General features: G+C 41.6%; 1 protein-coding gene across 2 annotated transcripts; it reads right to left on the bottom strand.

Moving 5' to 3' along the window:
- Positions 1–1,963: 1,963 nt before the first annotated feature.
- On the bottom strand, positions 1,964–3,396 carry LOC127338039 (putative B3 domain-containing protein Os03g0621600). Of its 2 annotated transcripts, XM_051364321.1 has the most exons (3): positions 3,023–3,396; positions 2,750–2,940; positions 1,964–2,527 (listed from the first exon to the last, which is right to left on the bottom strand). In XM_051364321.1, exons 1-3 carry the CDS (start codon positions 3,285–3,287, stop codon positions 2,255–2,257), a joined length of 729 nt encoding a protein of 242 aa, XP_051220281.1. In that variant the 5' UTR covers positions 3,288–3,396; the 3' UTR covers positions 1,964–2,254. The 2 variants fall into 2 exon arrangements, with proteins under 2 accessions (XP_051220281.1, XP_071683027.1); XM_071826926.1 differs by having other exon boundaries at positions 1,964–2,940.
- Positions 3,397–25,358: the final 21,962 nt, after the last annotated feature.

Below are 25,358 nucleotides of genomic sequence, written 5' to 3'. Positions count from 1 at the left end.
ACTGACAGTTTGGAGTTCATCTTCAATGTGTGTTGAGCTGATCAGCTGATTCCACGTGCTATTAACTGGTTCATTTGGTTCTTTGAACTTGAGCTGATCAGCTCAAGAAAATTATTTCGTTGTCATCTGCTTCAGTTGGTGCCTTTGATGATGAAGAACTCGATTGGCTTAAATTCCTCATGGGTAGACTTGATTGGTCTTTATATCCAGGTGGTGTTGCACACGTGTTAATATTCTCGGTTAGAACTGTGATTCTGTTGTGCAATCAGACTTCAACATCTGATAGAATTTGAGTTGGTTAACTAACCAATTGTGCAAACCATCTGATGGAAGAGGACGGTGTATCTATTTGTGTACGCACATAAAAGAATCATAAAGCTTGTCACTGACTCGGTTGAAACAAAGGTTCAGAATTTCGAACTGACTCCGAAATGTTTTTAAAACTAAGCTCGTGTGATTTTCGTTTCCCAAGATAGGAGCGTGGTTCTGAATCATGTTGCTGCCGGCCTAATCAAGTGCAAGTGCAATTTATTCCCTCCATTCCAAAATTAAGCATCACAACTTTATCTAGATAACGATGTATTTACACTCAAGTGCAATTATTGGTACTATCTGTGAGAGAATAGAATTGGGGTGGGATAGGTCACAGCTGGTGCCTTCCCTGTTATCTCGTATATATAGATGATTACAAGGTAACAAACCATTTACAATCACAACCATAGTGGCCTCAATCAGCTATAAACGGGAGGCTAAAGATAAAATGGCTTAATTGCACTGATATCATAGGGATATTCCTTTGCCTAACACTATCATCACCCATCAGGGTAACTAACCACTTCGAAACAACATTGGTCACTCAATCCACCTTCGAACGCTAATATGTTAGAAGCTCCTTGCATTCAAGATAAACACGCCGACTAGGTGATCTGTCGTAGCTCTCTGGCCAGCACCATCATCTGCACAACTCCAGCATAGTCAGTATCCACTGTCTCCATTCAAGAAGCTCCTTGCATGTTTAATCTGATTGAGGTGGTAAGTATCACAATTCACAAGTTAAACAAGTGTTTTTTTTGCTGATATTGGTGTTTCTGAGAGTAGTAAATCTGTTCTATGGTGTAATAATATTGGAGCAACATTCCTTTCATCCGGCCAAATTTTCATGCTCATACTGAATACATTGAGATCGTTTTTTTTTGTTCAAGAAATGGTAGCTCAAAAGTTGGTACATATTCGATTCATCTCGTCAAAGGATAAGTTGGCTGACATATTCACTAAGCCTCTACCACTACCATTGTTTTAGTTTTGAAGGCGCAATCTCAACCTTGCTACCTTGGTTGAGATTGAGGGAGGGTGATAAACTGCATATTAGTTGTACATGTATTGTTATTGGTCATGTATAAACCTACTATACATATGTATTGTATACCCTGTAATTTTACACATGTATAAAGCATTCGAGCCAGCCCTGTTATCCGGGTTGTGCAATACCCTACCAAACCATCGTTTCCTTCTGTTTATCAACCTCCGTGCACTGTAAATTGACCGCATTGCTCCAGACCTTCCCGGCAAGCAATGACTTCGGCTTCCTCAGCTGCACCCAGGAAGGAGCTTCCATTTCGTTAGGATGACTCAAGCTCGATGATATCTGGCAATTATGCCCAGCCCAGCCTGCTTGCCACATCCCAGAAAGCGTGCACATTCACCTTCAGGTTACCATCTGCAGGAGAATTGGTAGCTCTCCTTTGGGATCTGGAGCAGACTTGATGGACGAGAATGTCTCCAGGTAATTGCAAAAATAAGGAACTGAAGCTGATATTAATGTTTTCAAATGTTCAGTTAGGAGTGAGCATCTTCAGCGTGGTGTAAACACGTTTTCAAATGTTAAGTTAGTTTTGGAAGAAAAAGAAACACAACAAGAATTGCTGCAGGAAATAAGGGACAGTGCAGTAAGTAGGAACACCAATGAAAAAAACTTCATGAGCATTATTCAAATTCATGTCCAGAAAGAAACCAACACGGTCCAAGCGAGTTACTACATGACTGAACTAAAATTCACTGCGACTCACTCTACATCCATATATATAATGCATCGGACAGACAATTTAGTAACCATTGTCATCATCCAAAAGCAAACTAAGAAAGCAGCTAATTGCGTACTTCCCAGAATGTACTAGCAATTGAGAGTAACTATGGTACACGGACGCTAAATAAATTATCGCAGACACAAAACCCATCGCCACTAGCATACTTTTTTTTATCGATCACTACTGTCTGCCACACGCTTCCTAGCACGGATAATATGAACACTAATCGTGCAAATCTTCTTGTCGTTGATCAGATCAAAGAGGCAGATATCACCAATCTGCAAGTCATTGTCCATGACAAACTGTCTCCATCCATGTATAAGCCTCCTGCCACGCTTGGTCCGAGCATCATTAAGCCACATTTTCCACCTCTCGCCACGCAACTGAAGAACGACTATTTGCTTCTCTTGTGGCAGGTAATCACCATATCTTTTAATGAAGTCCTGCCACAGATTGGAAACAAAATAAAGCTTCTTCAGAAAGTTCATACCCGATTGGGCAGTAATTGTTTTTTTAGAAATGCAGTTGTGGAATAAAAACATGGAAAAGTTTATGATACAGTAGAGAAGGCCTTCAGGTTTGTTCTCATACTCCTGTTGTAGAAGTTGAAGAGAACTAATCTGACCAAAGATGTGATATTGCTTAAGACGGCACATGATACTCACAAATCCGCACTTCGCTCTGTTAACATGGCTTTTAGACATGACTGCGACATGGATTGGGATGTCGGAATTGATAGCTTGGACAATCTCTTTCACTTTATCCTTTTGCACTTGAGTTAGATAAGCATTAGATCCAATCATGTATGGACGAGCATTGTTTGATCTGGAATCATCTTGTGAGGAAGAAGCATCCCCTGTTTCCAATAATCAAGCTAAATTAGCTATTGAACAGAGCTATAAAATAGTATAAGTTAAACAGACATTGTGATACGTCACCTTGTTCCTCTGAAGGAGTGGATGAAGAACTCTTCTCCATGGTGTCATCAAGAGATTGCCTAGAATGACGCGCATAAGATCTCTTGACAGTCTCAACATGACGAGGGTTGTTCATGCTTACGCATGATGATGCCTTCTCGCAGCCGCTTGGATCAAATATTGCAACATTAAACTGAGAGTCTCCAATGTATCTAAATACCAGAAAATCACCCTTTCCCAAGTCATGCTCATTGACAAATTCCTCCCATCCAGATTCAAGGATCATTTTATCAGCGCATGTTTTAACTGCAACATCGCAAATGCTACCGCTCCGCGCTTCCAGTTTGATTGTTCCAGATACCTTTCCTTTGAAACGTGCTGCAAACTTCCCTGGTATTATCTGCAGGGAGCAGTAGGATTGTAACAACATTATTTCATAACTGAGTGCTACCCTGGAAAACAAATCTATCCAGCTTAGTTTTTTTTTTGGTTAAACTAAAGTGACTATCATTATTCCAAGTGTGCAACTAAATCCTTATTGGCCGTCCAGTCCCGTATATTAATATATCAATTACTATCAGTGTTACAATATAATACACATGCCATATATATGCTCAGAAAGAAAAGGTACACTTGACATTGCAGTTAGACTGAAACACTAAATTCTTATTAGCTTCTAGACTTAGAAATAACTTAAGTTTTACACTTTGCAGGCCTAGTCTATTTGCAATTAAGATAACCTGATATACCATCTAAGGAAGAATAACAAGTTAGGTAATAGCATTATGTTCTGTTAAGTTAGCAGGTAATATGTACATATCCTATAGATAATATAAATGTAGTAAGATTAATTTATCTTTGCTACCTAGATTGTAATATATTATAATAAAATAAACTACAATAGCTACAGGTCGGATTTGGAAATAAACTTGCCATCTCATGTAGATCATCCATTATAACCTTGAAAAAACATTTGCCTTCATTGTTCGAAATGTCCCAGTAGTAGTGCTCAGACAATTTCTTGCATGTTCCACAATCGTTGGACTTGCCCATCATTGTAAAACTCAGATTAGACCTACAGTGTTGAAAGATCAACATAGAAGAGCAAACATCTGTGATTGTGTACATGAAACAAATGATATAAGTAGATGTGAGGTACAACTAGCTACAGAGGCAATTTCAGAAGTTGTTGTCAAATGCTCCCGGCCGCATGCGCCCAAATTAGCAAATCAAACCACAAGGCACCTACCTGAACTGCAAGGAGCAGCAGATCAGAGAAAGCGGGGATGAGTGCTGGAGAGAGACCAGGCCAGACCGCCAGAGAAGAGCGGATGAATGAATCCAGGACAAGGACTGACGACAAACAAAAGGATTGCCGGAGCAGAAACAGAGCGGAAGTCGAACGAACAGATTAGAGCGCCACGTAAATAAAGGAGCGCCACGTAAATAAAGACCCAGTGAGTCAGTGAAAATAAACGCTGGAGGACAGGAGGAGCCTAGTCGACGCCTTGGCCCTTCGTTCCACTGCACGTTCCCAACGACATTAAACGCTGGAGGAGACGAGTCAATTGCATGTTCCCAGATCAAATAAACTGCAAGTTGCATGTTCCCAGATCAATTAAACGCTAGAGGGGACGCTCCGGGCATGCCGGACACAACGAAAAGCGAGGCGAGGCGTGACGGGACCGACGCGTCAGCGGCTCGAAAACCTAAAACCTCGTCGCCTACCTGTCAAGCGACGTTAATGGCGTCCCAGTTTTTCCAGGCGACGCAGGGACGCGTCTCGTCGTGCATGGCCGCGTGGCCGTCCGCGCCGGCGTTATTGCGTGCAACCATCTGCTACCGCCGCTGTACATTAAGAGGCCCTGCGGTTCATCCCAATCTCTCGTCGCTCCCAAATCTTCTCCTCGCCGCCCCCAGATCTTCTCCTCGCCGTTCCAAGCAATGTCGTCGTCCTCCCGCAAGATCGCCGCGGCGAACGGCTTCAGCCGCGGCAGCCTCACCGTGAAGGAGGCGTGGAAGCTATACCACGCGGGATATCCCGTCCCGCCGGACATGCACCTACCAAGCGACGGCGGCTGGAAGATGGCCGTGAACGGCATAGGCGTCCCGCCGCCGGGCACGAAGCGCTGGAAGGATGCCATCAGGGCCCGGCGGGCTGAACTCGACGCCGAGAAGCGGGCCGATCCGACCTAGGCGGCCAAAAACAACCACGCCTGGTGGGGCACCTACTTCCAGGCGAAGTACGACATGGAGATGCGCAGCACCACCGGCCTCGTCGGCGGCCGAACAGCTGAAACAGGGAAGGCCGCGCCCTGTTCTGGGGCGTTCCGGGGTGCACCCTGCAGAACGTCATCCACGGCATCCACAACAGCGCTCCAAGGTTGGAGGCGCCGTCCTCACCGCCACCGTCTCCCGCAGCGCAATGGCAGCCGAGGAGGACGTACTCGTCCTCCTCCAACTCTTCCTCCTCAGGACCGGCCCGATCGACGTCGCCCTCGTCGTACCGCTCCGCGCCCTACACCGTCCCCAATCGCGTGGTGAAGGAGGAGCCGGCGACGCCCGTCAATCCGAGGCGCGGCGGCAACGGCAACCGGCGTCAGCAAGAGAGGTGCGGAGGCGCCCTCCTCATCCTGAAGCCAGAGGTGAAGGAGGAGCAGGACGACGAGGAAGCGGCGAAGGCGGCGCGGCTGGCGGAGTACGAGCGGTAGCAGCGGCTCATCGCCAGCAACAACGATCTCGAGGACTGCCCTGGGCTGCGAGCGGCGTACTTGGCGTCGCTAAACGACAAGGACGCCTGGAGGGGCGACCTAGACACGATCGCCATGTCCATCCGCGACACAGGCAAGCCGCTTGTGGACTTCACCGATGACGGTGAGGCAGGACCAAGTGATACGTCTCAAACGTATCTATAATTTCTTATGTTCCATGCTAGTTTTATGACAATACATACATGTTTTGTTCACACTTTATGTCATATTTATGCATTTTCCGGAACTAACCTATTGACGAGATGCCGAAGTGCCAGTTCCTGTTTTCTGCTGTTTTTGGTTTCAGAAATCCTAGTAAGGAAATATTCTCGGAATTGGACGAAATCAATGCCCAGCATCCTATTTTTCCACGAAGCTTCCAGAACACCCGAGAGCCAGCAGAGGGGGGCCACAGGGCCACCAGATGACAGGGTGGCGCGGCCAGGGCCTGGGCCGCGCCCCCCTATTGTGTCACCGCCTCGTCAGCCTTCTGACTCCGCCTCTTCGCCTATTTAAAGGTCCCTGACCTAAATCTTCGATACGAAAAAGCCACGGTACGAGAAACCTTCCAGAGCCGCCGCCATTGCGAAGCCAAGATCTGGGGGACATGAGTCTCTGTTTCGGCACGCCGTCGGGACGGGGAAGTGCCCCCGGAAGGCATCTCCATCAACACCACCGCCATCTTCATCAACGCTGCTGTCTCCCATGAGGAGGGAGTAGTTCTCCCTCGAGGCTAAGGGCTGTACCGGTAGCTATGTGGTTAATCTCTCTCCTATGTACTTCAATACAATGATCTCATGAGCTGCCTTACATGATTGAGATTCATATGAGTTTTGTATCACTATTCATCTATGTGCTACTCTTGTGATGTTATTAAAGTAGTCTATTCCTCCTTCACGGTGTAATGGTGACAGTGTGTGCATCGTGTAGTACTTGGCGTAGGTTATGATCATAATCTCTTGTAGGTTATGGAGTTAATTATTACTATGATAGTATTGATGTGATTTATTCCCCCTTCATAGTGTAAAGGTGATAGTGTGTATGCTATGTTAGTACTCGGTTTAAATTGCAAAGATCTATTATGCTCTAAAGGTTACTTAAATATGAATGCCGAATGTTGTGGCGCTTGTTAACTCCGGCTTGAGGGAGCTCTTGTAGCCCTACACAACGAATGGTGTTCATTATCAAACAAGAGTATATGTAGCACAAAGGAAGAGAACTTATTTATTATGTGATCAATGTTGAGAGTGTCCACTAGTGAAAGTATGATCCCTAGGCCTTGTTTCCAAATACTGCAATCATCGCTTGTTTACTTTTTTACTGCATCTTTACTTCCTGCAATATTACTACCATCAACTGCACGCCAGCAAGCACTTTTCTGGCGCCGTTACTACTGCTCATATACATTCATACTACTTGTATTTCACTATCTCTTCGCCGAACTAGTGCACCTATACATCTGACAAGTGTATTAGGTGTGTTGGGGACACAAGAGACTTCTTGTATCGTGATTGCAGGGTTGCTTGAGAGGGATATCTTTGACCTCTTCCTCCCTGAGTTCGATAAACCTTGGGTGATCCACTTAAGGGAAACTTGTTGTTGTTCTACAAACCTCTGCTCTTGGAGGCCCAACACTGTCTACAAGAATAGAAACACCCGTAGACATCAAGCACTTTTCTGGCGCCGTTGCCGGGGACGAATCAAGACACTCCATCAAGCCCGTCAACCGCCATCAAACCTCCCACGTCAACCATGCGCCAGTTGTGGACAACAAGCACTTTTCTGGCACCGTTGCCGGGGAGGAAAGGTAAAAGGCACTCATACTCCGGTCCCAGGTAACTAAGTACTTTTCTGTTGCCATTGTAAGTGCTCGAAGCTATTTCCTTTAGATGCTGCAATTGCATCTTTTTGTTTCTTGTTTTACACTAGTTAGGCTTAATGGAAAACAACAACACAATGAGACATCTTTATGAACTTTATCTTGAATTAGGACATGATGTGTTTGAAGAGAGAATTAAAAAACCCATGGAACTTTATATGTATGCTAATGGGAATGTTATTAGTATGAATGCTTTGAACACCATTGTTGCTAATGCTATGGAAAATTCTAAGCTTGGGGAGGTCGGTTTTGATGAAAATGATCTCTTTAGTCCTCCGGGTATTGAGGAGAAAGTTTATGTTGATTATGATATGCCTCCCATATATGATGATTATAATGATAGTGGTCTTTTGGTGCCGCCTACTATGGAGGATAAAGTTTATTATGATTATACTATGCCTCCTACACTTGATGAGAATAATAATGATAGCTACTTTGTTGAATTTGCTCCCACTACAACTAATAAAATTGATCATGCTTATGTGGAGAGTAATAATTTTATGCATGAGACTCATGATAAGAATGCTTTATGTGATAGTTATATTGTTGAGTTTGTTCATGATGCTACTGAAAGTTATTATGAGAGAGGGAAACACGGTTATATGCATCTTAATAATATTAAGTTTCCTCTCTTTTTGCTGAAAATCTTGAAGTTACACTGGTTTTATCTTCCTATGCTTGTTACTTTGCTCTTCATGAACTTGTTTATTTACAAGATTCCTATGCATAGGAAGCATGTTAGACTTGAATGTGTTTTGAATTTGCTTTTTGATGCTCTCTTTTGCTTCAACTCTTATTTCTTGGGAGTGCATCATTAAAACTGCTGAGCCCATCTTAATGGCTATAAAGAAAGAACTTCTTGGGAGATAACCCATGTGTTTATTTTGCTACTGTTTTGTTGTGTCTTGGAAGTTGTTACTACTGTAGCAACCTCTCCTTATCTTATTTTATTGCATTGTTGTGCCAAGTAAAGTCTTTGATAGCAAGTTTCATACTAGATTTGGATTACTGCGCAGAAACAGATTTCTGTTTGTCACGAATTTGGGCAGGGTTCTCTGTAGGTAACTCAGAAAAATCTTCCAAGTTACGTGCGTGATCCTCAGATATGTACGCAACTTTCATTCAATTTGAGCATTTTCATCTGAGCAAGTCCAGTGCCTCTAAAAAATTCGTCTTTACGGACTGTTCTGTTTTGACAGATTCTGCCTTTTATTTCGCATTGCCTCTTTTGCTGAGTTGGATGGATTTCTTTGTTCCATTGACTTCCAGTAGCTTTGGGCAATGTCCAGAAGTGTTAAGAATGATTGTGTCACCTCTGAACATGTGAAATTTTGATTATGCACTAACCCTCTAATGAGTTTGTTTCGAGTTTGGTGTGAAGGAAGTTTTCAAGGGTCAAGAGAGGAGGATGATATGTGATTAAGAAGAGTGAAAAGTCTAAGCTTGGGGATGCCCCCGTGGTTCATCCCTGCATATTTCAAGAAGACTCAAGCATCTAAGCTTGGGGATGCCCAAGGCATCCCCTTCTTCATCAACAATTTATCAAGTTTCTTCTCTTGAAACTATATTTTTATTCGGTCACATCTTATGTACTTTACTTGGAGCGTCTGTGTGCTTTTATTTTCGTTTTGTTCTCTGAATAAATTCATGCTTGTGTGGCAGAGAGACACGCTTCGCTTGTTCATATGAACACTAGTGTTCTTAGTTCTATCTTTAATGTTCATGGCAAAGGTTGAAACTGCTTCGTTCATTGTTATATGGTTGGAAACAGAAAATGCTGCATGTGGTAATTGGTATAATATCTTCAATAATTTGATACTTGGCAATTGTTGTGCTCATATAGATCATGTTTAAGCTCTTGCATCATGTACTTTGCACCCATTAATGAAGAACTACATAGAGCTTGTTAAAATTTGGTTTGCATGATTGGTCTCTAGAGTCTAGATATTTTCTGGTTAAGGTGTTTGAACAACAAGGAAGATGATGTAAAGTATTATAATGCTTACAATATGTTCATATGTGAGTCTTGCTGCACCATTTTATACTTGAGTTTGCTTCAAATAACCTTGCTAGCCTAGCCTTGTATTGAGAGGAATTCTTCTCGTGCATCCAAATCCTTGAGCCAAAAACTATGCCATTTGTGTCCACCATACCTACCTACCACATGGTATTTCTCTGCCATTCCAAAGTACATTACTTGAGTGCTACCTTTAAACTTCTATTCTTTGCCTTTACAATATATAGCTCATGGGAAAATAGCCTTAAAAACTATTGTGGTGAAGAATATGTACTTATGTATCTTATTTCTTAATAAGTTGCTTGTTGAGCGGTAACCATGTTTCTGGGGACGCCATCAACTTTTACACCTTTCTTGAATATCATATGAGTTGCTATGCATGTTCGTCTTGTCTGAAGTAAGGGCGATTTTCATGATCAAATGGTTTGAGTATGCATATTGTTAGAGAAGAACATTGGGCCGCTAACTAAAGCCATGAATTATGGTGGAAGTTTCAGTTTGGACACAAATCCTCAATCTCTTATGAGAATATTATCTGTTGTTGAATGCTTAAGCATTAAAAGAGGAGTCCATTATCTGTTGTCTATGTTGTCCCGGTATGGATGTCTAAGTTGAGAATAATCAAAAGCGAGAAATCCAATGCGAACTTTCTCCTTAGACCTCTGTACAGGCGGCATCGAGGTACCCCTTTGTGACACTTGGTTGAAACATATGTATGCAATGATAATCCATGTTAATCCAAGCTAATTAGGACAAGGTGCGAGCACTATTGGTATACTATGCATGAGGCTTGCAACTTATAGGATATCTTATACATAACGCATATGCTTTATTACTACCGTTGACAAAATTGCTTCTATGTCTTCAAAATGAAAAGCTCTAGCACAAAAATAGTAATCCATGCTTCCCTCTGCGAAGGGCCATTCTTTTACTTTATTGTTGAGTCAGTTTACCTACTTCTTTCTATCTTAGAAGCAAACACTTGTGTCAACTGTGTGCATTGATTCTTACATGTTTACTTATTGCACTTGTTATATTGCTTTATGTTGACAACTATCCATGAGATATACATGTTACAAGTTGAAAGCAATTGCTGAAACTTAATCATCCTTTGTGTTGTTTCAAAGCTTTCTACTAAGAATTTATTGCTTTATGAGTAACTCTTATGCAAGTCTTATTGATGCTTGTCTTGAAAGTATTATTCATGAAAAGTCTTTGCTATATGATTCATTTGTTTACTCATTATCTTCATCATTGCTTCGAATCGCTGCATTCATCTCATATGCTTACAATAGTATGATCAAGATTATGATAGCATGTCACTTCAGAAATTATCTTTGTTATCGTTTACCTACTCGAGGGCGAGTAGGAACTAAGCTTGGGGATGCTTGATACGTCTCAAACGTATCTATAATTTCTTATGTTCCATGCTAGTTTTATGACAATACCTACATGTTTTGTTCACACTTTATGTCATATTTATGCATTTTCCGGAACTAACCTATTGACGAGATGCCGAAGTGCCAGTTCCTGTTTTCTGTTGTTTTTGGTTTCAGAAATCCTAGTAAGGAAATATTCTCGGAATTGGACGAAATCAATGTCCAGCATCCTATTTTTCCACGAAGCTTCCAGAACACTCGAGAGCCAGCGGAGGGGGCCACAAGGCCACCAGATGACAGGGTGGGGCGGCCAGGGCCTGGGCCGCACCCCCTATTGTGTCACCGCCTCGTCAGCCTTCCGACTCCGCCTCTTCACCTATTTAAAGGTCCCTGACCTAAATCTTCGATACGAAAAAGCCACGGTACGAGAAACCTTCCAGAGCCGCCGCCATCGCGAAGCCAAGATCTGGGGGACAGGAGTCTCTGTTCCGGCACGCCGCCGGGACGGGGAAGTGCCCCCGGAAGGCATCTCCATCAACACCACCGCCATCTTCATCAACGCTGCTGTCTCCCATGAGGAGGGAGTAGTTCTCCCTCGAGGCTAAGGGCTGTACTGGTAGCTATGTGGTTAATCTCTCTCCTATGTACTTCAATACAATGATCTCATGAGCTGCCTTACATGATTGAGATTCATATGAGCTTTGTATCACTATTCATCTATGTGTTACTCTTGTGATGTTATTAAAGTAGTCTATTCCTCCTTCACGGTGTAATGGTGACAGTGTGTGCGTCGTGTAGTACTTGGCGTAGGTTATGATCATAATCTCTTGTAGGTTATGAAGTTAATTATTACTATGATAGTATTGATGTGATTTATTCCCCCTTCATAGTGTAAAGTGTGATAGTGTGTATGCTATGTTAGTACTCGGTTTAAATTGCAAAGATCTATTATGCTCTAAAGGTTACTTAAATATGAATGCCGAATGTTGTGGCGCTTGTTAACTCCGGCTTGAGCGAGCTCTTGTAGCCCTACACAACGAATGGTGTTCATTATCAAACAAGATTATATGTAGCACAAAGGAAGAGAACTTATTTATTATGTGATCAATGTTGAGAGTGTCCACTAGTGAAAGTATGATCCCTAGGCCTTGTTTCCAAATACTGCAATCATCGCTTGTTTACTGTTTTACTGCATCTTTACTTTCTGCAATATTATTACCATCAACTGCACGCCAGCAAGCACTTTTCTGGCGTCGTTACTACTGCTCATATAAATTCATACTACTTGTATTTCACTATCTCTTCGCCGAACTAGTGCACCTATACATCTGACAAGTGTATTAGGTGTGTTGGGGACACAAGAGACTTCTTGTATCGTGATTGCAGGGTTGCTTGAGAGGGATATCTTTGACCTCTTCCTCCCTGAGTTCGATAAACCTTGGGTGATCCACTTAAGGGAAACTTGCTGCTGTTCTACAAACCTCTGCTCTTGGAGGCCCAACACTGTCTACAAGAATAGAAGCACCCGTAGACATCAAGCACTTTTCTGGCGCCGTTGCCGGGGACGAATCAAGACACTCCATCAAGCCCGTCAACCGCCATCAAACCTCCCACGTCAACCACGTGCCAGTTGTGGACAGCACCAAGCGACCTGGTCAAGGACGATCCCGTCGACGAGCCCGACGAGCGCGTCAAGCAGGAGGTCGTCACCGACGACATATACAACTTCCAACAGTACTACGACGCCTCCGGCCGCCGCAAGTACTTCTAGATTAGGTTTAGTTTAAATTTAGTCGAATCTTGTTCGAATCTATGTAATATATGCCAAGTTTGGATGAATTTAATCGAATCTCGCGCAAGTTTAAAATTTCCAAAATTTTGTTTGGGGGACGCGACTGGGGAGCGACGTCCCCCAAACGCGACACGAACAAAACACGTCCCCTAAACGCTCAATTCGGCACCGTTTGAGGGACGGTTTGGAGAACGCCATTGGAGATGTCTGATTTAGTCGTGTGTGTGAGCCAGGTCGTGGGCGTCATGGCGTGAGTGTAGGAGCTAGGGAATATATGGAACCCGGCGGCATGTGAACCCGCTTCAACTCGGCTGCTCATTGGTCTAGCATCGTGTACATGATCCACTGCTGCAGGTGGGTTATTCCTATACGGTGCTAAAATAGCATTGAATACATGTTGTGGACCCTAACGAAGTGAATGAGCTCACTGCCGCTCCCGTTGCAGGCGCAGCACAGCACAGTACATGGCCCCTGTTCCGGAAGAGGACTGGGTCACCATCAATCCCACCGCGCGACCCTCCCCGGCAAAAAATAGAGAAAATAGTCTTCTCTTATGAAAGGGGTAACTTTGTTTTTCTTCAATCTCTCTCCTTCAACTAAGCAAAAATTTGATGTGGCATCCGTAAGGGAAGGCTGACGTCACCCCATTGTACATGTCCTAGCGATTACTGGTCTCATCGATTTCTATCTCTCCAATGTTCCAATGTCTGGTACAGTATTAATTACGGGTCCACACGAGGTAACTCTAGTACCTCCATACCGAATTAATGAACAATTACGCATTTTGAAAAATAAGTTTAACTATAAATTTAGTCAACAAAATATGAGATATATGTCACAAAAATTATACAGTCAGATTCTAATTCAAAAAATGTTTCCAATAATATAATTTTTGTGATATATATCTTATATTTTATTGACCAAATTAGTAGTCAAACCTGTTTCTCGAAGTGCGTATTTACCCATTAGTCCGGTATGGAGGGAGTATAAAAAAATGCATGTTTCCCTGGTGGGTCGCATAGACCACGTTGACCAATAGAAGTCTGACATGTGTCCGGTGCAGGTGCCGCCCGGTTCATCAACGCCTTTCCCCTAGTTAGTAGGCAATATCGTGTAGTGCCTATTAAAGTTGAGTACGTGAATGAGAAAAGATGCGTGGGCAGAGAAACAATGTAGCCTATGTGCTCTCACCTGAAGGAAGATTCAAAGCAAGAATTCTCCTAGGTGAGGTGGGTATATGTGTGCGTATTTTGTAGTCTTTCTCACCATGAGTGTTCTTGAGAGAGACAATAGAGAAAAGTGAGAGTTCAGAGGTAGAAGAAGAAGGGAGTTGCGAGATGCAGCTCCAACATCCTTAAACCAAAGCATGTAGTCTGCTTCTGTCATATAGTAAGCATTCAAGTTGATAAATAAGGCCTAGACATATTCAAATCAGAAAAATCATGTATCTAGCTACCCCTAACCCTAAACTCTGTCTTATGAAGTCAAGCACGAAAAGAAGTGGTTTTGGTTTTTAAACGTGGAAATTTCAAAAACCTTGCAGAAGCTTCATTTTCGAGTGACTAAGAAGGATGCAGGCTTACTTTTTCATTTTCATGTGTTAAACTTGTTTTAAATCTTGGCCAAACCTAGGATTTGACCAAGATTCAAATGGACATAAAAATTCAAAAAGTAATCAAAAAAATGAAAAACCAAAGCATGTAGTCTTCTTATGTCATATAGTAAGCATTCAAGTTGATAAACAAGGTCTAGATATATTCAAACCAGAAAAATCATGTATCTACCCCTAACCCTAAACTATGTCTTATGAAGTCAATCACGAAGAGAAGTGGTTTTGGGTTTCAAACATGGAAATTTTAAAAACCCTCCCAAAACCTTCATTTTGGAGTGACTACGAAGTATCCAGACTTACTTTTTCATTTTCATGTTTTAAACTTGTTTAAATCTTGGTCAAACCTAAATGATGAAAATTGTGCAAAATCTGTGCATTTTGGGTTATCGCACATAAATGTGCTTTTACTTGTCTGCCACCAATCCAATATTAATTTGTGGGGAAACATGACACGATGGCCATTTCCATTGTTTCATGAATTATCTCAATGTGCATCCATATATTCAATATTTTTGGTCTAAATCCGCTTAAATGCAAATTTTCATAGTGGGTAGATGAAGTACATTTCAAACAAATAATTGAAAAAATAAAGAGGTGTGTGACTCGAACGTGTGGAGCCATGGTACAATATATAATGGCCGAATTAACACACACGCCGCATCCAATAGCATAAAACAGGGACGGGCGTCGTGAGATTGATCGACCTAAATTTCAAAATAAGCCAAAGTTATTATAGGGTCGATAGAAAAAAGGCTGAAACAAAGCATGGAGGGTCATAAATTTGTGGTTTACGTACTACCTCTATGAAAAATACCAAATAGATATGCATGTATACACTTATATATATATATATATATATATATATTCTTTTAGAAGAACCCTGCACAGTTTTGGCACCATATATGTGTGTTTGAGTACGTTAATTCCACTCGCTTCCCAAAAAGTGTGGGAGCATTGTGTTACTACAAGAAAACAATGGCAAACCTTTAAATCATGACCCATTTTTGGGTAGTGATATTTAGGTTTATGGTTTATGGTTTAGGGTATAGGGTTTAGGGCCGGTTTATAGAGATGCACATCATTTCATTTCACATTTGTGCAGTGGCATAGCCACATTGTGGCATATGTTGACCACGCAGGTTTCTGGCAAATCCTTTATATTTTGGTATAAAAATAGTATAAACATATTTAAAATAGGTCAAAACACATGTGTTTGACATCACAAATTTAAAATGACAACATAGAGTTTAAGTTCTGCCTCCGTGACTGCATTTGTGATTTACGTACAATACTACATAGGTAAGATACCAAGCACGACCTTTGTTAGACGGAACATTTAACGGGTTCTCTCACCATTCATATGTTGGAGTTTGCCTTGTTTCTTCAATTTCCCACGTGCATATATAGATGCGCCTGATTACTGCAAGAACCAAGGTGAACTTTTGAATCATCGTGACCCTATTTTCCGCACACATGCACAAATTTTCATTGCCATAAAGTTTGCAAATTAGGTTTTTTTGGGGTTTGCCACTCATAAATGTGTTTTTTAATTATTGCCCAAATGAGAAAAATTAAATTAAATGGGTGTTTTATATGAATGTCTACCGCATGAAGTATGCACACTACCACCAATCCAATTTCACAGGTCTGCATATGAGACATGCATGGTAGATACGATGGAAATTTCCAACGGTCCATGAATTATCTTTGTGTGCAACCATATACTGAATTATTTTTTGGCTAAATCAAATGTATTTCAAATTTAATTGGGAGGTAGGGACATGAATTAAAATTAAAAAACAAGGTAAATACGTGGACATGCCCCCAAAGATGTGTGGAAGCCCAAAACAATGGTCAAACATGTGCGCGCGCTGCATCCAAGTAGAACACGTAAGAGGCACCCATAGTTTGAGCTTAATTTTAAATCAAGCCGAAGGTGGTTCAGAAAAATTAGTAAAATGGCGAAGCAAAGCATGAAATCATAAATTTCTGATGTACTATACATTCGTTAGGGATATTAGAAGGCAGACACATATACCTATGTTGTAAATTTGACCAACATAAGACTGGTCATAGTGCATAGTATCATATACTAGTATCATGCATATGATACTTGTCTATGATACTATCTCTATAGTGAGTGGTATTATAGAGTAGTATCATAAACTTCCAAATTTATTATTTTGTAGAATCTCAATGTAAATCTACGTATAAGATTTATTTTTCATTTAGTTTTCTCGTAACATGCGCTATGATACAGTATCCACCTACGTTACTCTAATCATATCTCTCCTCCTTAATTGGATGCCACATCATCATTTGTGTGGGTCTAAAATGCATGATACTACCTATGATACTATCACTATGACCAGCCTACCTAATACACGATATATGTCATGGTAAGTCTAGCAACAAATTCGTTTTTTCCTCGTTAATTTCTAGCACGACTGAGCAAGAGATAGAAGAAATAACATTAATTAGCACACATTGTGCGCAATAATTGAAGAGTGGTTCTGAAACCTCATATACACATTGTTGCAAAAGTAATTACATCACCTAAACAATACTACTAGTTCATCATTCTAAACTTATGTACAATCTTGGAAACATATAACGCTAGCCTAGTTCACCAATTATCATCATCCCTCTTGATGCGCTTGCCGGTGCCGCTTGTACCTGCCTCCCATGGATTGGCAGTCCAAGTTCTGCACTCGTTCGCACTTTGTGTGTCGGGAATTCTTGTTTGAGCTTCCCAAACAGATACAGGCCCTGCCCTTGCTAGCTCACCACATCCAGCCGTTGCCCTAGCTTGCTCGCCATGTGAACCGCCATCCCACTGAGACCCCGAAGTAGGCTCCCACGGGGCCTTTATCCATGGTGGCATATTATTTGGATCAAATGGTATATTATACCTAAAGCAATAAGATACCCATTTCCAGTAGGTTGTCCTGACAAACTACTTCTTCTCGTCTCGCCAGGCAAGGGGAAGAGCGGCCAACCTAGCCGCTACCTTGCAATCCGGGCAAACCACTTCCCTTGGAATTGGTTGTGCTTGACGCTGCCCATCATTGATTTTTTTGAGTCGCCTGTACAACTCAAAACTGACATACCCATCAATCGCAGCATACCTCAAGTTTACTTCAGGCAATGGCATGCACTCCCATTGATTGTGGCTGCTAGTAGGGAACTTTTCCTTCATGTTATTGTAAGATGGGTCAATGATGGCGGCTGCCAAATCACCCATGCTAGTCCTATTGCCAGGACCATTGAAATTGATCATATCCTGAATGTCAATCCACATATGTTCTGGAATTTTAATGCCATCTTTAGCAAACCTGTCAGAGTCACCCCTGATGTCAACAGTTGTGAAACAAAAAAAATTATGTTGAACGAATTCTCACAGTGCTAGATTGTCAGGACTCCTGCATGTTAACACAAATCAATCTTGTAAGATAGTATATGCTGAAATATAGAAACACATATTTTTCTTCCAATAAACTGTATACTTGTTGCAGTGAAACAATGATTTTGCATCAGTGATACACATCAAAATAACATGAATTATTGTTGAGACTATATGATCTAATTCAAGTGTCAAGTTAAGATTCAATTACTATATGTTAATATCTTGACATCCATGCCGATTATCGGGGAATATGAGTACATGAAATTTGTGCAAGACATGCAAAAATTTTGAGTACCAAAATCATGAAACTAGATATCGTGGTCAATCCAAAAAAATTATACAAGTTGGTTGGATATTAGGTTCCATACCATATTTTTCATACAAGTTAGTTTGTTCGTATTTTCATGCAAGTTAGAACCTAGTCTATTTCAAAATAAAAAAGCAGATCCAAGATAAAGGAAGAGTTTCTATAAAAAACAAAAGGATAAAGGAAGGCATGTGAACAACATACCTGCAGAAATGGTACACCAGGACGTGCTCGTCCATGGCCAACTAAACGACGACGGTATTTAATTGGTCCGAAGTGTATTCTAGGTCGAGGCCGACGAACCTGGGCCTGTCCTCTAGCAATTTGTGTCGCACATCTGGAGGGTGCGCTCGAGAATGGAAGGGTCATTCGTGTACACCAGGTCCACCTTGGTCGTCCCATGGGGAACGACACTCCTCTTTAGCGTAAACAGGCCGCCGTCAGCCATGGCAGCGCTGAAGCACGTCGAACTGATCGGAGGGATTGAGGGGGAGGGAGGGAGAGCAAATACAAACAATGGGGTTTTTTTGAAACTTGCCGAAATGCAGGGGAGAACGAACCGCCAGGGTTTGTTTAGTGGGGATCGGAGGGATTAAGGGGGAGGGAGGTAGAGCAACTGCAAACAATGGGGATTTTTGGAGCTTGCCAAAATGCAGGGGAGAACAAACTGCCAGGGGTTATTTAGTGGGGATCGGAGGGATTAAGGGGGAGGAAGGTAGAGCAACTACAAACAATGGGGATTTTTGGAGCTTGCCGAAATGCAGGGGAGAACGAACCACCAGGGGTTGCTTAGTGGGGACAGATGGGAATAATACTGCGATGAGGTTGACGAATTAACTCCAACTGCCATTTAAATCTAGTACTCCCTATAGTCAGTTGATAGGAAATGGACGAGCAAGATTGATTCTAGGGAGGCGAATCCCAGTATTTCCCAATTTATTTGAGTTGTAATATAACCATCATTAATACTTGAATTGTAAAATATTTACAAAATTAATTTAGTATATACTACATGCTGAGATAATCCAACACACCATGGAAATTCATGGCCATCCAACCATGTCACCCGCTTGTGTAAATTGTACTGGTGGTAGTGTGCGCAATACACGCGGTAGCCACTTCACAAATACATCCTTCTAATTTTGCCGCCTTAATTCTGCCAATAAAAATGAAAAGACTTTTTGTGGAAAACCAAAAAAAAACTCTATTTGGCAAAGTATAGTTGAAAATAAGAAGTTTTGCATCGATCTCTTAAAAAAGGGGTCATGATTCAAAAGTTCGCCATGCATGGTTCATGCGGTAACCAAGCTAGCTCACCTTGTTGCCAGAAGCGAAGCAATGTCCAACATGCATGGTTCCAAAAAAATATATTTACAGAATGATTCTACTTCTCAAGAATATTTGCATGCCATGATGTTTGTTATTTTTCCTAGATAAAAGTAGTAATTGGTGACTTCATGATTGCCTTGCTTGCTGATTTGAATAAGTTTGAACCACATTTTGGCTTAATTTCAAATTTAGGCAAAAACTTCTTGGCAATCGACTTGTGAGCTACTATACTTGGAACCAATGTTTTCTGATTCCACAACAATAGGGTACATCCCTATATCATCCCAAATTTTGAATTATTATTAGTTTGGTTGATTACCCCCATTCATATCCGAAGTTAATTAATTGGAGTACAAATTATTTAGTTTATGGTTTCATGGTAAGCTAGTTTGACAAATTAACCTTCGAAATGGCGATCCGCCTACCATGCATGCATGTTTGGCCTACCTGAGAAATTTTTACTTATGGTATTGTGCACACACTGCACATGATAGCGAATAAACAAAACACCTATTTGGACCCCTTTGGCCACCAAGGGCATGTTTGGTTCCTAGCCACAATTTGCCAAGAAGACAATATTTGGCAGCCATAGTTTATTTGGCATGTGTTTGGTTTTTGCCACACTTTGGCTTATTACACTTTATTGCATGTTGATACGTCTCCGACGTATCGATAATTTCTTATGTTCCATGCCACATTATTGATGTTATCTACATGTTTTATGCACACTTTATGTCATATTCGTGCATTTTCTGGAACTAACCTATTAACAAGATGCCGATGTGCCAGTTCCTGTTTTCTGCTGTTTTTGGTTTCAGAAATCCTAGTAACGAAATATTCTCGGAATCGGACGAAATCAACGCCCAGGTTCCTATTTTCACCGGAAGCATCCAGAACACCCGAGAGCCACCAGGGAGGGGGCACAGGCCCACCAAACCACATGGCGGCGCGGCCAGGGGGGGGCCGCGCCACCCTATGGTCTGGGCACCCCTTCAGCCCTCCTGCGCCGCCTCTTCGCCTATATAAAGCCCCCGTCGTGAAAACCCTGAGGCGTTCGACGAAAACCACAGAAACCTTCCAGAGCCGCCGCCATCGCGAGGCCAAGATCTGGGGGACAGGAGTCTCTGTTCCGGCACGCTGCCGGAGCGGGGAAGTGCCCCCGGAAGGCTTCTCATATAGCTATTTTGGATGCATATGAAACTATTTTCCGCCCCATGGTGTGTGGGCACCCCTTCGACCCTCCTGCGCCGCCTCTTCGCCTATATAAAGCCCCTGGATCGAAAACCCTGATACGTTCGACGAAAACCACAGAAACCTTCCAGAGCCGCCGCCATCGCGAGGCCAAGATCTGGGGGACAGGAGTCTCTGTTCCGGCACGCTGCCGGAGCGGGGAAGTGCCCCCGGAAGGCTTCTCCATCGACACCGCTGCCATCTCCACCGCCATCTTCATCACCGCTGCTGCTCCCATGAGGAGGGAGTAGTTCTCCATCGAGGCTCGGGGCTGTACCGGTAGCTATGTGGTTCATCTCTCCCATGTACCTCAATACAATAATCTCATGAGCTGCTTTACATGATTGAGATTCATATGAGTTTTGTATCACTATTCATCTATGTGCTACTCTAGCAATGTTATTAAAGTAGTTATATTCCTCCTGCATGTGTGTAAAGGTGACAGTGTGTGCACCGTGTTAGTACTTGGTTTATGCTATGATCATGATCTCTTGTAGATTGCGAAGTTAACTATTGCTATGATAATGTTGATGTGATCTATTCCTCCTACATATGCATGAAGGTGACAGTGTGCATGCTATGTTAGTACTTGGTTTAGTCTTTTGATCTATCTTACACTATAAGGTTACTTAAATATGAACAAATTGTGGAGCTTGTTAACTCCGGCATTGAGGGTTCGTGTAATCCTACGCAATGCGTTCATCATCCAACAAAAGTGTAGAGTATGCATTTATCTATTCTGTTATGTGATCAATGTTGAGAGTGTCCACTAGTGAAAGTCTAATCCCTAGGCCTTGTTCCTAAATACTGCTGCGTTACTACTGCTTGTTTCTTTGTTTCTTGTGTTACTACCGCTGCAATACTACCACCATCAACTACACGCCAAAAGCTATTTTCTCGGCACCGTTGCTACTGCTCATATATATTCATACCACCTGTATTTCACTATCTCTTCGCCGAACTAGTGCACCTATTAGGTGTGTTGGGGACACAAGAGACTTCTTGCTTTGTGGTTGCAGGGTTGCATGAGAGGGATATCTTTGACCTCTTCCTCCCCGAGTTCGATAAACCTTGGGTGATCCACTTAAGGGAAACCTTGCTCTGTTCTACAAACCTCTCTGCTCTTGGAGGCCCAACACTGCCTACAGAAAAGGAGGGGGAACGTAGACATCAAGCTATTTTCTGGCGCCGTTGCCGGGGACCAGAAAGCTACACAACAGGGATTTCCTCCCTCGTCAACCACGCGCCAGTCCTGGACAGCATCAAGTATTTTCTGGCGCCGTTGCCGGGGAGGAAAGGTAAAAGGTACTCACACTCCGTATCTCGGCTACTAAGCTATTTTCCGGCGTTGTAAGTACTCGAAGCTATTTCCTTTAGATCCTGCAATTGCAACTTTTTGTTTCTTGTTTACACTAGTAAGGCATAATGGACAACATCTGTGAGCTTTTTATTCTATTTCCTGAGTCAAGACATGAATGGTTTAATGCGAAAATTAAAAAACCCATGGAATCTTATTTGCATGCTAGTAGCAATGATATTAGTATGAACGCTTTGAACACCATTGTTGCTAATGATATGGAAAATTCTAAGCTTGGGGAAGCTGGCTTTGATGAGCATGATATTTTTAGTCCCCCAAGCATTGAGGAGAAAATTTTCTTTGATGATACTTTGCCTCCCATATATGATGATTATAATGATAGTGGTCTTTTGTTGCCACCTACTATGGAGAGTAAATTTTGTTGTGATTATATTATGCCTCCAACACTTGATGAGAATAATAATGATAGCTACTTTGTTGAATTTGCTCCCACTACATCTAATAAAATTGATTATGCTTATGTGGAGAGTAATAATTTTATGCATGAGACTCATGATAAGAATGCTTTATGTGATAGTTATATTGTTGAGTTTGCTCATGACACTACTGAAAGTTATTATGAGAGAGGAAAATATGGTTGTAGAAATTTTCATGTTACTAAAACACCTCTCTATGTGCTGAAATTTTTGAAGCTACACTTGTTTTATCTTCCTATGCTTGTTACTTTGCTTTTCATGAACTTGTTTATTTACAAGATTCCTATGCATAGGAAGCATGTTAGACTTAAATGTGTTTTGAATTTGCCTCTTGATGCTCTCTTTTGCTTCAAATACTATTTCTTGCGAGTGCATCATTAAAACTGCTGAGCCCATCTTAATGGCTATAAAGAAATAACTTCTTGGGAGATAACCCATGTGTTATTTTGCTACAGTACTTTGTTTTATATTTGTGTCTTGGAAGTTGTTTACTACTGTAGCAACCTCTCCTTATCTTAGTTTTGTGTTTTGTTGTGCCAAGTAAAGTCTTTGATAGTAAAGTCAATACTAGATTTGGATTACTGCACAGAAACTGTTTTCTTGCTGTCACGAATCTGGGCCTAATTCTCTGTAGGTAACTCAGAAAATTATGCCAATTTACGTGAGTGATCCTCCGATATGTACGCAACTTTCATTCAATTTGAGCATTTTCATCTGAGCAAGTCTGGTGCCCTTTTAAAATTCGTCTTTACGGACTGTTCTATTTTGACAGATTCTGCCTTTTATTTCGCATTGCTTCTTTTGCTATGTGGGATGGATTTCTTTGTTCCATTGACTTCCAGTAGCTTTGGGCAATGTCCAGAAGTGTTAAGAATGATTGTGTCACCTCTGAACATGTGGATTTTTGATTATGCACTAACCCTCTAATGAGTTTGTTTCGAGTTTGGTGTGAAGGAAGTTTTCAAGGGTCAAGAGAGGAGGATGATATACTATGATCAAGAAGAGTGAAAAGTCTAAGCTTGGGGATGCCCCGGTGGTTCATCCCTGCATATTTCAAGAAGACTCAAGCGTCTAAGCTTGGGGATGCCCAAGGCATCCCCTTCTTCATCGACAAATTATCAGGTTCCTTCTCTTGAAACTATATTTTTATTCAGTCACATCTTATGTACTTTACTTGGAGCGTCTGTTTGTTTTTGTTTGTGTTTGAATAAATTGGATTACATCATGATTGTGTGGGAGAGAGACACGCTCCGCTGTAGCATATGGACAAGTATGTCCTTAGTTTCTACTCATAGTATTCATGGCGAAGTTTCTTCTTCGTTAAATTGTTATATGGTTGGAATTGGAAAATGATACATGTAGTAATTGCTATAATGTCTTGGGTAATGTGATACTTGGCAATTGTTGTGCTCATGTTTAAGCTCTTGCATCATATACTTTGCACCTATTAATGAAGAAATACATAGAGCATGCTAAAATTTGGTTTGCATAATTGGTCTCTCTAAGGTCTAGATAATTTCTAGTATTGAGTTTGAACAACAAGGAAGACGGTGTAGAGTCTTATAATGTTTTCAATATGTCTTTTATGTAAGTTTTGCTGCACCGGTTCATCCTTGTGTTTGTTTCAAATAAGCCTTGCTAGCCTAAACCTTGTATCGAGAGGGAATACTTCTCATGCATCCAAAATCCTTGAGCCAGCCACTATGCCATTTGTGTCCACCATACCTACCTACTACATGGTATTTTCTGCCATTCCAAGTAAATACTTCATGTGCTACCTTTAAACCTTCAAAATGCTTCTCAATTTGTGTTAATGTTTTATAGCTCATGAGGAAGTATGTGGTGTTTATCTTTCAACCTTGTCATTTACTTTTGACAGACTTTCATAATGGACTAGTGCCTTCATCCGCTTATCCAATAATTTTGCAAAAAGAGCTGGCAATGGGGTTCCCAGCCCCAATTAATTACCACTTGCATTAATAATTCTCTTCACATGTTTTGCTCTGATTCATCAGCAAGCAACTTAATTTTGCAAATAGACACTCCTTCATGGTATGTGAATGATGGTAGGCACCCGAGGATTCGGTTAGCCATGGCTTGTGTAAGCAAAAGGTTGGGAGGAGTGTCACCTATAATGAAACTAAAAATACATGTGTAAACAAAAGAGAAGAGGGATGGTCTACCTTGCTGGTAGAGATAACGTCCTTCATGGGAGCCGCTCTTGAAAGTCTGGTTGATAAGGTAGTTAGAGTACCCATTACCATTCGTTGACAACAACAAACACCTCTCAAAACTTTACTTTTATGCTCTATATGATTTCAAAACTTAAAAAGCTCTAGCACATGATTTTATCCCTGCTTCCCTCTGCGAAGGGCCATTCTTTTACTTTCATTGTTGAGTCAGTTCACCTATTTCTCTCTACCTCAAGAAGCAAACACTTGTGTGAACTGTTCATTGATTCCTACATATTTGCATATTGCACTTGTTATATTACTCTATGTTGACAATTATCCATGAGATATACATGTTACAAGTTGAAAGCAACCGCTGAAACTTAATCTTCTTTTATGTTGCTTCAATACCTTTACTTTGAATTATTGCTTTATGAGTTAACTCTTATGCAAGACTTATTGATGCTTGTCTTGAAGTGCTATTCATGAAAAGTCTTTGCTATATGATTCACTTGTTTACTCATGTCATATACATTGTTTTGATCGCTGCATTCGCTACATATGCTTTACAAATAGTATGATCAAGGTTATGATGGCATGTCACTCCAGAAATTATCTGTGTTATCGTTTTACCTGCTCGGGACGAGCAGAACTAATCTTGGGGATGCTGATACGTCTCCGACGTATCGAT

The sequence above is a fragment of the Lolium perenne genome, chromosome 3 (genome assembly GCF_019359855.2).
Source record: "Lolium perenne isolate Kyuss_39 chromosome 3, Kyuss_2.0, whole genome shotgun sequence".
In the NCBI taxonomy this organism is placed as follows: domain Eukaryota; kingdom Viridiplantae; phylum Streptophyta; class Magnoliopsida; order Poales; family Poaceae; genus Lolium; species Lolium perenne.
The sequence above is the reverse complement of the archived record's forward strand: the minus strand, read 5'-3'. Positions and strand labels throughout refer to the sequence as shown.